Raw genomic sequence first — 15,203 nt, 5'->3', positions numbered from 1 at the left:
AGTTTGTTCTTGTAACCATCGTTGTACTTGAGGATAAAGGGAGACGTTTCAGCCGGGTTTTGGCAGCACGATACAACTTCTGAACTCCTCCGTAACCTGCAGGATGTAATGGGTGGTAATAAATGCTGGCTAACATCTTCTCCATCTTTATGTTTATTAATAAGTCACCCACTCTTCGCTGATGATACTTTGGATGGGACGAAAGGGTGGTTTGGAAACGGATTTACGCGTCCGACGGGCCACGGGAGTAGAAGTCGAAGCTAGTGGTGGAGGTGGTAATGGAATGGCTTTGGGCTTTTCTTTTTTTACTTCTGGCTTCCCTTCTTTCTTTTTCACTAATGTCGAAGGAGGAGTGGACATCATCTTTTTAACCCAGGCTTTCATTTCTTCTCGTTGGGTGCACATTTCCACCACTTGATATCCTTGTTGTTCTAACTTCAAGCGTCGCTGACAAGTGGCCTGGTACAAGTCTTCCATTGTTCGTTTATAAACTGATTTTTAGTGCCACGTTCAGGGTAGCAGACGGGACATCCGTGAAATAATCAACCGTTCAACTCGTACACGATCTTGGGGTTTTCTAAGTCCCAGCCATCCACCTAATACGTTCCGATGGTCTTTTCGCCCCCTCTGTTGCAGGCATGCTGAATCCATTTGTCTGCCTTGTCGCACAAGTAATGTAACCAGCGTAGGGCTTTGACCAAGTATTGACGATTGACAAAGTTGGTCGTTTGAGGACTGATGACAGCCAGGGTGTTTTCGGGCATGAATCGTTGTCGGTACACTAAAGAACACGCTTTGGCAATGGTGCAGGCTTCTTTCAAATGATCGACCTCTCCATGTTCCATGAACAGGTCTCGAAATTTTCCACAACAACGTCGTAAAATGTCCACGTTGGAACGACAATACTTTAACATTTCTTCCTGAAAGTCGAAAGGGTCCGAGGCGTGAGTCTGGTACCAAGCGTAGAAAGCTTCTCGTTGTTCGGTACGCATGTTGTCGGGGTCGTAATCGTCAGCCTCAGGCAAATGGGGTAGAACGGCATGTTGATTGGCTTCCGTATTGAAAAAGTGTGGAAAGTAGCCTTTGGCCATTTCTGTCATTCCAAACGCTTTAGGCATTCGACTCAAAGGCATGGCCAAATAGCTCATCGAATCTTTAAACTGTATTTGTCCCACTTGCATGGAACTGATTTTGGCTCCGTTCAAAGTGACTTGTTCCGTATAGTACCTCAAAAGAAACAGTCCATCGTATCCCGAGAAATTGTGGGCCATCACCGTGGCATGGCGATGACAATCTCCGTAACGTTCGATGTCCTCTTGGCTCCACGTCTTGTCGATGGGGTCTAAGACCCATCGGGTAAAATCGGCCAGCGTGTTCGGTCCTCGAAAGATTTCTTCACGTCCTCCAGGAATCTTACTGCAGTGAGGGCAATAACTAAAGATAGGCTCTTGAATGCACTTTTCACACGCTCGATGAGCCACACAGAAATTTGGAATGTGAATGCCAGTCTCTTGCATGCATTCGAAATCGAAAAAGATGAAATTGCCTTTCTTCTTGTGGTCATGTTCCTCCTCTTGTTGGGGTTGGTATTTTTGGATGTAGCATCGGTGTTCCAAGTCCACGATTTAGTGACAAATGTGACATTTTTTCTTTCCTGGACATACGTGTGCCTTGGCACAATTGGTACGTATGCCTTGTCCACACGTAGGGCACAATCTCAGGAGTTGACAAGCACATTTCTTCTGTGAACCTTGTGTCTTTAGACGTTGTTGGTAACAGGCAGGGCTGACAAAAGTGCGCTGACAAGCTGGACAATGCACTCGTTCTTGCCCTTCGTCCAGACAGGGTTGAGACGCCAAAACATCCTGAGCATTTCGATCCACAATTTTTGTGTTGCTCTCGATTGTTATAGCCATAGTCACATTTCTCACAGTAATATCTGTATCCCAGGAATCCGGTGATACTGGTAATGGGATCGAAATGTTCATGTTGACGATAGACGTGAATGTATTTTCCATCTTTATAATATACTCCTCGAAACAACAGAGGTCCGCGCACTTGTTGAGGATACACTTTCAAAGTGTAGCGTGGAGCTAGGACATCTTGCAATTTTTGCATTTCAAGAATACTACAGGGTATGTCTTTGGACAGGCCGGCTTTTTGTAACAGGAGTTCTACTTCATTTCGTTGTTTGGCTCGGTCCGATTGTCGAATGTTCTCCCAGACTCTTTTCCATTCTACCGTGTCGTTCTTGTTGGCATAGGTTTGTCCCACCAAGATAGCCCTGGCTAAACACATCTGGTTTTGAGGGTTGTTAATTCGGACGAGGCTCCTTTTGGTGTTGCGAAGGTCATCCACCAGTAAGACCTTTTTGCGTCCAGTCCCTTGAGGATGAGAGACGTGGGTCATGGACAGTGTGGCTTTACCATCGGTGATGTGAAACTGGTCATTGGATTGTTGTACCTGTTGAATCTTGTCCATGACTTTGGAAGGTGTCAGTTCTGCGGGACTGCTAAACTCGATCCATGCAGGGGATTTCAAGCTGTCGTGATGTATGGATAGTCTCAAGCGATCTTCTTCTTTTGTTTGACATTGTCGCTTTTGTGTGGTTAACAAAGAATCCCACATCTCGGTGATGTACCATTCTGCTTTCTCCAACGGTACGTCGGACTTGAAATCTTTAAACTTCACCCTGTAAGTGTAAGCCGTGGTTCTCAATTTTCTAGAGGAGCGCTTTTCCGTCTCTCGAATGTGATAGTACTTTTCAGGGTTTACTGGTGAACTTTGGCTAGGTGCAGACTCTCTGGGCCTGGATTCTGGTTCACTCATGTCATCTACAAAATCACTGGCATGAATTTGTGCCAAGACTTCAGCGATGGTACGAGGCGATAGATCTGCCTCTTACTTTTTTCCCCTTTCTTCACAAATGGATGTGATCGTTTCATCTTGACCGCAAAACGTCAAATGACTACTTGTTAAACACAATCGGTCACTTTATATCCATGACAGCCCAGCGTATATAAAGGGTGTGTGTCTTACGCTTCCACTATTCATTTTCACTCTCAAACCGAGCAGAACGACGGAAGAGCCTACCCAGCTCTAACGTTTGATAAGAGCTTTGCGAGCGGTCATTATAAAATTTTCTTCAGACAAGCCAACGGACTACTCACCCTCCTTTCAAGATACTTGCTATATCTGTAAGAAGAATGGACATTGGTCTTCAGAGTGTTCCAACCGTCAAAAAAGCAAAACAGGGGCTAGAAGAGAAAAAAGTCAAGATATCTGTTTTTATTGTCAAGAACAAGGACATTGGTCTTCAGATTGCCTTAATAAACAACTGAAGCAAGAAGAAGAAGAAGAAGAGAGGAGTTATGGACAGGAAGAAGAAGAGGTACCCTCCCCCAAGGAAGAACCCAGACACGTGCAGAAAGAGAAACAGAAGAAGAAAAGAAGAAATGGAGAAAGTGAGGAAGAAGTGGAGAGAAAAACTGTGACAGTGAAGAAATTAAAAAAAAAACAGAGAGTGAAGACAGACACAGAAGAAGCTTATGAACATTTTAAAGTGTTATGTTGTGCTGTGAATTGGATTGTAAAAACCTGGATCAGAATAGAACAGGCATAAAACGTAATTGTCTCCTAGTTTTGATTTTTAGAATAAGAACCTACACTCACGCACTCAGACATTCACACATACCATAGGGGCAAAACAAGAGGGCATTTTGAGTTTTAATTGATGTTGGCAATTGAAATACTATCTCTTTTCGAGAGAAATGGGTGGCCCTGAAAAGGGTCTTTGGGTATTTGTTGGCTTAAATCAACTTTAACTGCCTTAAGCCTTTGCTACGGCCAAGGCCACTTGTGGTTTGACTCCTGTGGATGATGATTGAGTAGAAATCACTAAGGGTGGTACGACAGGCGTAGTCACAGGATTGGGTTGTTTAGCTCGGAAAGGCCTTATTCTCTTCGGTCGTAATAAAGAAGTCTGATACATTTGTTTCAGACTTCTTAACTCCGCTAAAATGTCTAAGAGTACCGTGAGCGTTTGACTTTCACACCCTTGTTTCTTCGCTGCTTCTTCTTCCTGTTGTTTCCTTCTTGCCTCTTCGTCTCGCTGTTGTTGAAGAAGAAAAGCTTGTTCTGCTTCCTTTTGCTGCTGCATAAATTTCTCCAATTCTTCTTTCTGTCTCTGTTTGAAATGATCAGTGAGTGGTAAAGAAGGAGAAGGTACTGGCAAAGGTACTGGTACCGGAACAAATTCTTGCGAGGTAAGAAAATCCACAAAATCCCAATTAAAAGTAGCCTGTTCTGGAAGTAGGTCGGTGTTCACTTGGGTATTCGCTGCTATTTCATGGCTTCTCGTCTCCACGACGGGTGCACCCCCATTCATTGTCTTCTAAGTTTCCTTCATGATTGAAAACTGTGTCGCATGGACTGACTGCACACGAACGGTTGCGCCTCTATATAGGGGTATGTGATGTCACAGACTGCTCTCTTCGGATTGGACGTGTGGTGACTGAATTTTGTAACGCGTGTTTGGATTGGTCAACCAATTCAATCCGTTTCGATCCTCCCTTCCCCTATAAATAACCGCAGTTCGCTGCATATCTTGACCTGTTCTCGTCACCAACATGTGGACCGACGTAGAATCCTCTATTCTCGTATCATCAATGCTGTTCCGTACAGACTTACCCATGTATGTCAGATCATCGTGGGTCATTGTCAGGAGGACAGATACAAGCGTTTGGTAAAGAAAAATTTATGTGGAGAGACAAGGCTGTTTAAAGAGAGTCATGATCTACGGACCAGAAGTCAGACAAAGTTTGAGGAAAAGAAGAAGACCAATGATATGTCCTCTATGCTAACGGAAGGATGTTAACATAAAGCCAAAGGCCCTTTTCAGGGCCCCTCATAGGTCTCGAAAAGAAATGACTTTCTTGCCTCAAATTTTTTTTTATTTATGTTGTATCAGTGTATGTCTCTTGTCTATGTTATCTCCATCTCCCATGTTCAATTTCCCTTGGCGCTATACAGACCCATCCATGTTCATTTTCCCTTGACGCTGTATAGTCCCATCCATGTTCATTTTCCCCATGTTAAATTCACATGACCCTATAGTGGATATACCCTTTATAACATTAAAAACCCCTTGACCCTACGGTGGCCCTATTCACTACTGCTTTGTACCAAGTGTAGAATGCTTATCGTTCTTCTGTGTGCACACCATCGGGGCCCGAAATTTGAATGTGGGAGCACAACGTGTTTTCTTTTTAGCTGGGGTGTTCAAAAAATGTGGGTAGGAAAAATCTTTGACCATGTCATTCATCCCAAACGTTATCGGCATTCTGTTTAAAGGATTGGCTAAATATCTCACGGAATATTAAGCATCTGCTGTCCCATTTTCTGGTGGATGAGTTTCGATCCGTTAATGGTAATTGTCGTACAAGTTATGAAGAATATTTGAACTTATATTGTATGTGGTATCACGAGAAATTATTAGCCATGGCTGTAACATGTCGATGACTGTCTTCGTAATGTTGAATGTCCTCACGGATCCAAAGAGCGTTGGTCGACTCTAAAATCCAGTCGGTAAAATTATTAGCCATGGCTGTAGCATGTCGATGACTGTCTTCGTAGTGTTGAATGTCCTCACGGCTCCAAAGAGCGTTGGTCGACTCTAAAATCCAGTCGGTAAAATTATTAGCCATGGCTGTAGCATGTCGATGACTGTCTTCGTAATGTTGAATGTCCTCACGGATCCAAAGAGCGTTGGTCGACTCTAAAATCCAGTCGGTAAAATCGGACAGAGTACGAGAGCAGCGGAAGATTTGTCACGCCCCAATTGAATTTTGCTACAATTAGGGCAATGAAAACTACAGTCTCTTGTATGAAGTTCTCACAAGCAGGATGAGGTAGGCATATATTATAAACGTTCATGCCATTTTGTGGTTTACAACCACTTTTACACTGTAGCCTTTAGAGCTATTCCAGTCATACATGCCCAAACTCAACGCACGAACGCTGAATGTCATTCAACATAGATGCTGACGGTGTCGGCGTCCAACCATTTCGTGTTTTTTTTTTTTTTTTTGGTCGTGCTGATTGTAGATGAAGAATAGCTGAAAAGCGTGATCGCTAGCGACCTTACAGTTTTCTTTGCTTATGTAATTATGTCTATTTAATTTATATTGTATGCTCGACCTTTGTCCTTTACTGATGTTTAAATTCCGTCTTCCCTGACTATTGTGTCTTTTTTAAAATGTTTATTTGAATTTGAGTTCAGGACCTAACCTTGATTACGACCTTATAATGTTCTGGAATCGAACTTATTGACACTATTGGAAGGAAAATGTCCAACATCTAGGGCATTTGTTGGGTCAAGGGTCAGAGGACTGTATCTAAAACACTAGTTATACAATTACTCATTCCTATCTAAATATCAATCTGTGGGATAACTTTTATTTATGTTCAGATATAATTTTAGAAGAATCATTTATTTATATATTATTTTTGTGAATTATAAAGTGCTCATGGACGTTTTGGACTAAAATACTATATGGGGATTATTGAGGACTGGATCAAATATCTTTCTACATTATTTCATTGTGGTATATCGATACTATTGGTAGATCAACATGTTCAAAACTATCGATATATCAACACAATCAATATTATTCGAATTCATTCGGAATATTCTATACGTTTGGACTTGTGAAAGAACATTTAAGACAATTTGGAAAATAATTCACAAAAATTTTATGAAGTTTATAAAACTTGTTGGATTTTGTTCTTTTATATATAAGCAACTGCTGCACAAGTGCTGTGTTTAACTTTTTTATCAAATCCGGGAAGAACCCACATTGCAATTGCCACATTTTGGTGTTTACCCTTATAACTTTCCAAACATCGACCTCATAAAACTCAACCTTTCGTAGTTCTGCTAATCGGAATGGACTATTAGGTTAGGCGGACGCCGACCCAGTTGCATGGTCAAACCCACTATTGTAAATGTTGCCGCCAGTGATGTCATTAGGATTAAAAGTGCATACAAATATGTTTCGAAGCGGACACTATCATCGATGGTAGCTCCCTTTTCGAGAATGACCATTTCCCGTCAATACTGTATCCTTTATCGTGCCTAGGATAAACTTGTTCTCGTTTAAGTGCTTGTAAGATGCTCCATGAGACGCTTTTCAACGCAACTTGGATTGCGCTCCCCTTTCTCGCTTCTGCTTTCGTTGGATCAGTTTTATCCATTACAGCCCATTTTGGCGCCAACGTGGTTTATAACCTTGATTCTAACGATGTAGTCCAGCAACAGATTAAGTATGGCCGCTGCCCGGATGGCTTCCATCTGGTTCTGTAGTATCAGTTGTACATCCCCGCAATCGTAAAGCACATCTTCACTGTTCGACGCGAAACGTGCTTAAAATATGTGATGCGCCCTCTAGTACAAAATCTGATTTCGCCAGTCGAAAACTGTCCGACCCACACATTCTGGAATTCACGCTGGGTGTGGAACAGTGTTGTCAAATTCGGCCGGCGCCTCTAGCTTAACCCTCCTAAGACGGACTTTTTTCATTTCCACCCCGTTACTGTTAATTCGTTTACTCGGGCCTAAACCTCAGCTGCGCATTCTTTTCTTTATCACATTTTGCAATACGGGCGTGCGATATAAAGACGAACAGAGAGACAAAAAAGAAATAACTACTTAGGGGTTTTCTTCTACTTTCCTTAGTGCACTTATATACAAAGATTTGTAATTTATATTATGTAAGTGTGCATAGATGAGATTATCTGTATGCACATATGCACATTGACAGACATGTCCGCATGTACGCGGCATATATATATATATATGCATGAATTATGTATGTATATAGGTTTGTCTCCACGAATGTAAGTATGTATGTATGTATGTATATATGTGTGTGTGTATGTATGTATGTATGTATGTATGTATGTATGTATGTATGTATGTGTGTGTATGTATGTATGTATGTATGTATGCATGCATGTATGCATGCATGTATGTATGTATGTATGTATGTATGTATGTATGTATGTATGTATGTACGTGTGTGTGTGTGCATTCATGCATTCATGCATGATTCATGTATGTTTCATGTAGGTATGTATGCATGCATGCATGCATGTATGTATGTATGTATGTATGTATGTGTGTACATTCATGCATGATTCATGTATGTATGTATGCATGTATGTATGTATGTATGTATGTATGTATGTATGTCTGCACGAGTAAATTGATAGATAAATATATTGAGGACTCGAAGGTGCCCGGATGAAACGGAAAAAAATTAAAAAAAACATAAATTTATCAATCAAGATTATGTTATTTTAGTGGGACAGCGCCGTTGGCATGATTGGTTGAAGCGTTGACCTCTGATGTGGGAGGTCACGGGTTCGAACCTAGGCCGAGCCATACCAAAGACATGAAAATGGTACTAGCAGCTGCCTTGCTTGGAGCTCAACATTAAGAGGTTAGAGTTAGGACTGGTCGGCCTGGTGTCAGGATAATCTGGCTGTTTTGGTCATGATGCTAAGTGTCTGCAGCATGATGCCCCAGAGCAAGTCATCACTATAAACTGCCACACTGCATACATGGTAGCGATATGACTGAATTTGTTTTAAAGCTACGTTAAAAATCCAACACATACACACAAATTTTAGCGGTAAGTCTCAGTTAAGAAGACAGTGTAAAAAAAATTTAATATTCTTTATTTATAACAATTTGAAAACGCACTTTAGTCTTAAAAAAACTAACACGAACAATGTAGAGGTATGGTGCAATACAATACACTACATAACTGTACAACTAAAATACTAACCCTGCCAACGCGGGTTCGGCGTATTTGCTTAAACGTAAAATTGTTAGATCTATCACCTGCATTTGTTATATTGTAGTGTACTCGCATGAACTGCGATAGTATGCGTTATCACTGTACCTGGAAACAAACTTCAGCATATCTTATCAACCTAATATATATGTGGATGGAATCTATACCATTTCAATTGTTTTAGTGACAGTCTCAACATCAAAGAACGCAAAACACTCATATTTCTAATGAATGGTTGAATAAATGAATGTAAACAGAGTATTGAGAAAAGATTACATCAAAAAAGTCTTACTTATTCTACAGAAGTACAGAGAAATATTAAAATCGAGCACAATACTTGTGTTTTTGTCAAATCATTCAATCTGATCAAACGATAAATGCAAATTCCGCCAACTTGGAACAAAAGTATTGACAGCAATACCAATGCAAAATAAAAAATATGAAATTTTTTTTAAAAAAAATGGTGATAATTATTGTTTTATAATAAGGACAGAAACGTTTTGTAACACAGAGTTCTAAAAGCATCTCACTGCCGAGTAAAAATGGAGTGTCGAAGCCACTGCTTGCGTTTTCCGTGAGATGGATGCTACCCCTATTTTCAAGAACCAGAAGACAATATTGGCTATAAGCTTTAATGTTTTGAGATGACCCCGACGAATAATAAACAGAATTATTCCATTCGCAAAATATTAACTACATATATCTACAAAACGCTTTATATTAAGAAACTTGGGGGATATTTTGCTAAAATAATTCATGATACCTTAAATTTCCGTGAATACGTTTCACTATAAATAACTCATGAATCTAGTAACTCGGCTAAATGTAATCAATAAAATCCAACAAAGACGTAAAGTGCAATGGGATTGCTATATTTTTAAACAATATATACATGCATCTTAATTCTATTTGTGGAATTAGTCTGAACGAAACATCAGTCCTCACACATCCTAGAAAAACTCTCAGAAAATAATATAATACATTTTGTATTTCAACCACTGTACAAGTAACTTTCAAGGAAACTGTTAAATTGCATAAAAAAATTGAATAATGCTAATGTTTGCTAATTGCATACCTCTCGGAATCATTGAAAGAAAAACTGCATCAACAGAGTAGTAACAAGTGTATTATACAGACTTTTCCGTGTTCTAAGAATTAATACATATAAAAAAACATGACAAAATGTCTTTCTGAAATAAATAACAAAGAATTTCAAGCCAAATTTATAATCTTACAGATCTGCAAGTGACATGGAATGAGGTCTGTCTGGTGATAATGTTGTTGTTCTCCATTTGCTTCTGTCTGTATGCTTTCCTCATGCTTAACCAGGGGTCGCTGTCATACTCTTCGTACAGCGAGGCTGTGTCCTTTGAGATAACCAGACTTTTCAACATCTTGGTGAAAGATTTCCATTCATTTTCAGATTCACAATGCTTTTTCAGCATGGGCTCTTCAGTAGACAGCAAACGCTTTGCGGTTCCAAGAAGTGGTTCATTGCCTTCCTCAGAGAGACGGACGACCGCATCCAAATCTTGTATCAGACTTTCAACCCTCTTTTCATCTATGGCCAGCAAAGCGTCGAAAAGATTCTTGCGAAGACGATTTTGCCTTTTGCAGATGGAACCTTCGAAGAACATTGTGTCCAGTCGAGCAAGAAGATGGACGCCTCTACCGCGGAACGAGCGCGCTGCTTCATCTCTGCTGGCAAGAATTCTTGGGATATTTTCTTCCGTGTAGGGGCCATGCATTCCAGTCTCGCCATCCATGAATCTCAGAACCTGAGCACCACCAATTCCGATTCCATCGACTCCCGCAAAGACTGCATACTTGATTTCGTTGAACTTGAATCCAGCTGAGAAGTACGTGACGAGACCTCGTTGGTGAGCTTCATGTACGATAGTCAAAGCTTCCTCAAAGGTTAGTTGGTACATGATACATTTTGAGGGGTATGTATCACTGGCTCCGTCCCACGTGACCTTGTTGAATCCACCGATAGATGTGATCTCTATAGCCCGCGTCGCAATCTCCATTCTCTGGGTCAATTCCACCGGTTCGATTCTGTCATAATCATCTATTATGGTCTGATTCAGATTCCAGGCAGCCGACAGAAACTGTTTCTTTTTTCTCTGTACTTGTGCTCTAAGGGCCTGCATGTACCTCACTGCCTGGCATGTCGTCATCCCCTCCATGGACACCTTACATTCAGCGGCTCCTTGGAAGAAGGCGGCAGTGGCTGCGGCGGCGGTAATGTTGACAAGTTTTATGAAATCCTCATCAAAATTACCCGAGTCTTTAATTCTTCTTCCCACAAAGTATGTCGTAGGTGCGGCTGGTCCAACATGGAGACGAACTTTGGCAAAGTCAAAAATAGAAGGAACTCTGTAGGACTCTATGTTCTCCCTTGGAAGGTTTCTTGGCCTCTCCAGATGTTCCACGTGGATGATGGCACCCTTCATCCAGTCGTTGAAGCGTGTAGTTCCCAAAACATGTCCTTCACCGGGATCTGTCAGAGACATGTACGTTTGGGTGTGTGGTCGGAAACCTGGTGTTCCAAGGCAACGCGCGTGTTCGTGGGTCAGACTCTCTCCGTTAGACAAACAGTAATACGCAAACTGGAAAGCGAGGTACTCAACCGATGTCGGTTGTCGACTCTCGTCCCTCAGAGCTTGTGCAAGGCGAGAAACGGCTACCAGGAAATTCTCAGACAGCCTTTGAATGTTCCAGTGTAAATATATTCTATTCAAGTCAGTGTCTACATCCACTTCAAACAAACTCTCGTGACCATTGTCTGTGGGCACGATACCTATGTAATTTTCTTTCTCTATACCCCATTCTTTGAATGTCTGCACGGCGTTTCTACTGACAGCTTCTATGTCTGCTATCAAGTCCTTGACACATTTATGTTCCATGATCCCTGTACAGATTTTTTCAAACTTCTTGTAGGTATCGTCACCATTGTCGGGGAAGATGCTTTGCAGTCTTTGACATAATTGACATTTAGCACTGTCTAGATCTAAAGCCGTGATGACGGGAAGTTCTTTCTCGGATTTAAACTTGGTGATCCGGCTGTCCATTTTAATCTTCACATTGTACAGGTTCTGTATCACGTCCTGACAATAGGAAAGCGCCACCTTGCGTAGTTTTCCCACACCAGCGAAACAGGTAGTCTTTGACTGAAATGACAAATTAATTGATAATTATACACACATGACGAGTTTCAGTTAACCTATTGCAGATTGTTGAGATTATTTTCTTTACAAAAGAAGCCAGTGTGTTTTAAACTGATCCCAGTCGTCTTCTGCCGTACGTCTGTGGACAATGTGCTACATTGTTTCCATTCCCTCGTCACCAAGCAGACCTTCACGTGCCTATGTGCCGCCAAGGAAGTTAGAATCAGCCATACAGTCATATATCTCGACATACATAAACCAGGAAGTCCACAACCAAAGCCTGTGTCATAACCGATTACATGTACATTTTTCAAAATAAAACGTATTTAGAAGTGGTTTAATAAAACAATCAAGCTATTAATCTTTCTAAAAATAATAAGTGTACGAAGATGGACCTTTAATAATATTATAAATCAAATACCAAGAACGTTTCCATAAATCGCTGGGAAAAAAACACAAATAAGTTAAATGATTTTGAAATGTATTGAATGCTAAACTCTGATGCCTAATGATACACTATTACTGTGCAATAATGTATTTAAGAAAATATATGAATACCCACTAAAGTTTTATTTTCTTTTAAGAAAGACCGTCTTTATATGTACAATAATTCTACATTATAGATCAATCCTACCAATGCAGATGGTCCTAAAGTTATGGAAGAAAAACAACATGGAAAACAAAACTTGGATGAGTATCACGCGCTATGCATCATTTATTACACACTTCACGTGTAATTATTTTTTACTTCAATGTTTTAGATATTTATTTATGTTGGAATTACAATGCGACATAAAAACTGATCTTAAAGTCAATGATTAACAGTGTGTGTACATAACGACAGCACGGTATGCGTACAAAAGACACTCCGATATGGGCACATAACGGAAAGAGAGAGGAATTCTATTTAGGGTTATGTAGAAAGGTTTGGAAACTTCCACATAAAAACATATTTTTCTTTTTATTGTATTCCATAATTTCTTTTTGGAGTTAACATTGAAAAAGTTTTATTGAGACATTAATATCGAATAACATGTTTAAACTTTCAACATATTCTTTCAAAGATATTGCATGTATTACTGGTATCCACCCATCAAAATCTACAGCTGACATTCAAATGTCATAAAGAAAGGAAAACATTTTTAGAGAAACAGACTGGCATGCTGTAAAAGGAACAGACAAACATAACATTGACTAAGAGTTGAATGCCATTAAATTTATTAACTGGAACATTATATAACATCAGACAGACTCATACATTAGGACGAATAATATTGCTTACCATTTTGATATCCTCTCTGAAGGTTTCGGATTGACACTAAGTTACAGTAAAGATTACTGTGCTTCGTCCTGAGAGTCTGTATCTTTCTTAAGCCCGATCCTATCCAAAGTATAGGCTTAGCAGCTTTTTGCAGATATTTATACATTCTGAAAACGGATCATACGCACTTTCAAATTCCATTCGTGAGCAAGTTTAGTGGGAATCCCAGAATTAATTTAAGAAACATGCACGTATTAACAAACTGAGTTGGTTCAAGAGGGCGTTCCTTTCCAAGTAGGATGATACATATATTTACGCTGTTTATCGATTGGCTACCTCTGTTACATGGCTTATACTTTTACACAGACCATCGAGTTTAGGGTCGGTGGGTACGTCGGGTAGAAAATTTTTCATAAACAGGATTGGTTAACAACCTTAACCCAGATTAATTTTGTACACATGTAATGAAATAAGCGAGAATGGTCGCATGAGAATATTGGACGATTGTACTACAGGGCACATTTTAAAATACAAATTAAATGACAGATTATGTTAGTCTATGAGTCCACTGAGCTAGATAAATAGAAATTTTCCAGAAATTTCGATTCTGTTTTGTTAAAAGACAGTTTCGTGGGAATTTAATTTAGACTAAGATTCTTCGTTTATACTTTCATTTATTATTTTATGAAGGATTCAAAAGTGTACTCACCATTAAAATGACTTCTCTCTCTCTCTCTCTCTCTCTCTCTCTCTCTCTCATCGTTGAGACAGACATTTACCTCTCTATCACAAATGTGTTTCCATCAAAAGCAACCGACATCAAAGCATAAAGTACGTGTTATATATTTCATTTTCTGGCACAGCTGCCAACGTTTACCATGACTGATTCCATATCGTATCTATCGATGTATATTTACAACCTTGAAGTTATAGAGAGTGAATTGATACGTGTTCATTCAAACGATGAAGATAGTTATTTGGACTTAAAAATATTGGTTGAGGCCCGGTAGGTGACAACTTATACACCATTGCACCACTATATTGTTTTTAAAATTGTTGTAGTCATGTAACTAAACAGGTCCACGTTTAAGAAATGAAAATTCAAACTTTTCGGTGTGCCATTCATAACTTTGATCAAAGATCCAAATCATCACTCCTCATCAATCTCAATACATTGCTGATCATTTTCGAAGCAACTGTTTTTGTCTAGTACAAATAAAATAACTTTTGTTTTCATACAGAGACCTTTGTGTTCCAAATTTACAAAAGTGATATATAACGATTTCTATACGGAGAAATACTAAGTTCTATTTCCCCAGCGCATCTATAAAAACGCGGGAAAAATATGTCCAACCTGCTAAAATCAAAATCAAAACTGCAAAATTTAAATCTCTTTTGTTGGTTATGAAATCAGTTAAACGAAACTTAAGCAGCCATTACTTAATATTAGCTGGGACTCATTAACCAGATACCAGTTATTTTCACTCAAAAGAAACGCACTGAATGAAATTACCATAATTGTTTGTGAAAGTGCTCGTTCCGGGACGGCTGAATCACAACTTCCTGTGAAAAATCCCGGACGTTTAATTCATATTACATACGGTTCAGATTTTGATGCTGCATCTTTATGAAAACCAGAAACGTTTATTTACTATGTCTCAATAATAATAATAATAATAATAATAATAATAATAATAATAATAATAATTATTATTATTATTATTATTATTATTATTATTATTATTTTAATAATAATGATATATACATGGTGCAAATGGTGAATGCTTTGCTCCTTGAATCGGGTACGAAAGTTAGATACGTAGCTGAATAAAAAGCAGCTCGTAGCGAATTACCTGTTGTTAAAAAAATCGCATTCACTGAACATAGTGTTTCTCAATGAATATATTTATATCA

General features: G+C 39.4%; 1 protein-coding gene across 1 annotated transcript; it reads right to left on the bottom strand.

Moving 5' to 3' along the window:
* Positions 1-8,722: 8,722 nt before the first annotated feature.
* LOC149801514 (uncharacterized) lies at positions 8,723-13,486 on the bottom strand. Its single transcript, XM_089955689.1, has 2 exons — positions 13,311-13,486; positions 8,723-12,031 (listed from the first exon to the last, which is right to left on the bottom strand). Exons 1-2 carry the CDS (start codon positions 13,311-13,313, stop codon positions 10,082-10,084), a joined length of 1,953 nt encoding a protein of 650 aa, XP_089811815.1. The 5' UTR covers positions 13,314-13,486; the 3' UTR covers positions 8,723-10,081.
* Between the last annotated feature and the right edge of the window lie 1,717 nt (positions 13,487-15,203).

The sequence above is a fragment of the Sinohyriopsis cumingii genome, chromosome 4 (assembly GCF_028554795.1).
Source record: "Sinohyriopsis cumingii isolate HCF-2022 chromosome 4, ASM2855479v2, whole genome shotgun sequence".
NCBI classification, from domain to species: domain Eukaryota; kingdom Metazoa; phylum Mollusca; class Bivalvia; order Unionida; family Unionidae; genus Sinohyriopsis; species Sinohyriopsis cumingii.
This window is presented reverse-complemented; position numbering and strand designations above follow the sequence as displayed.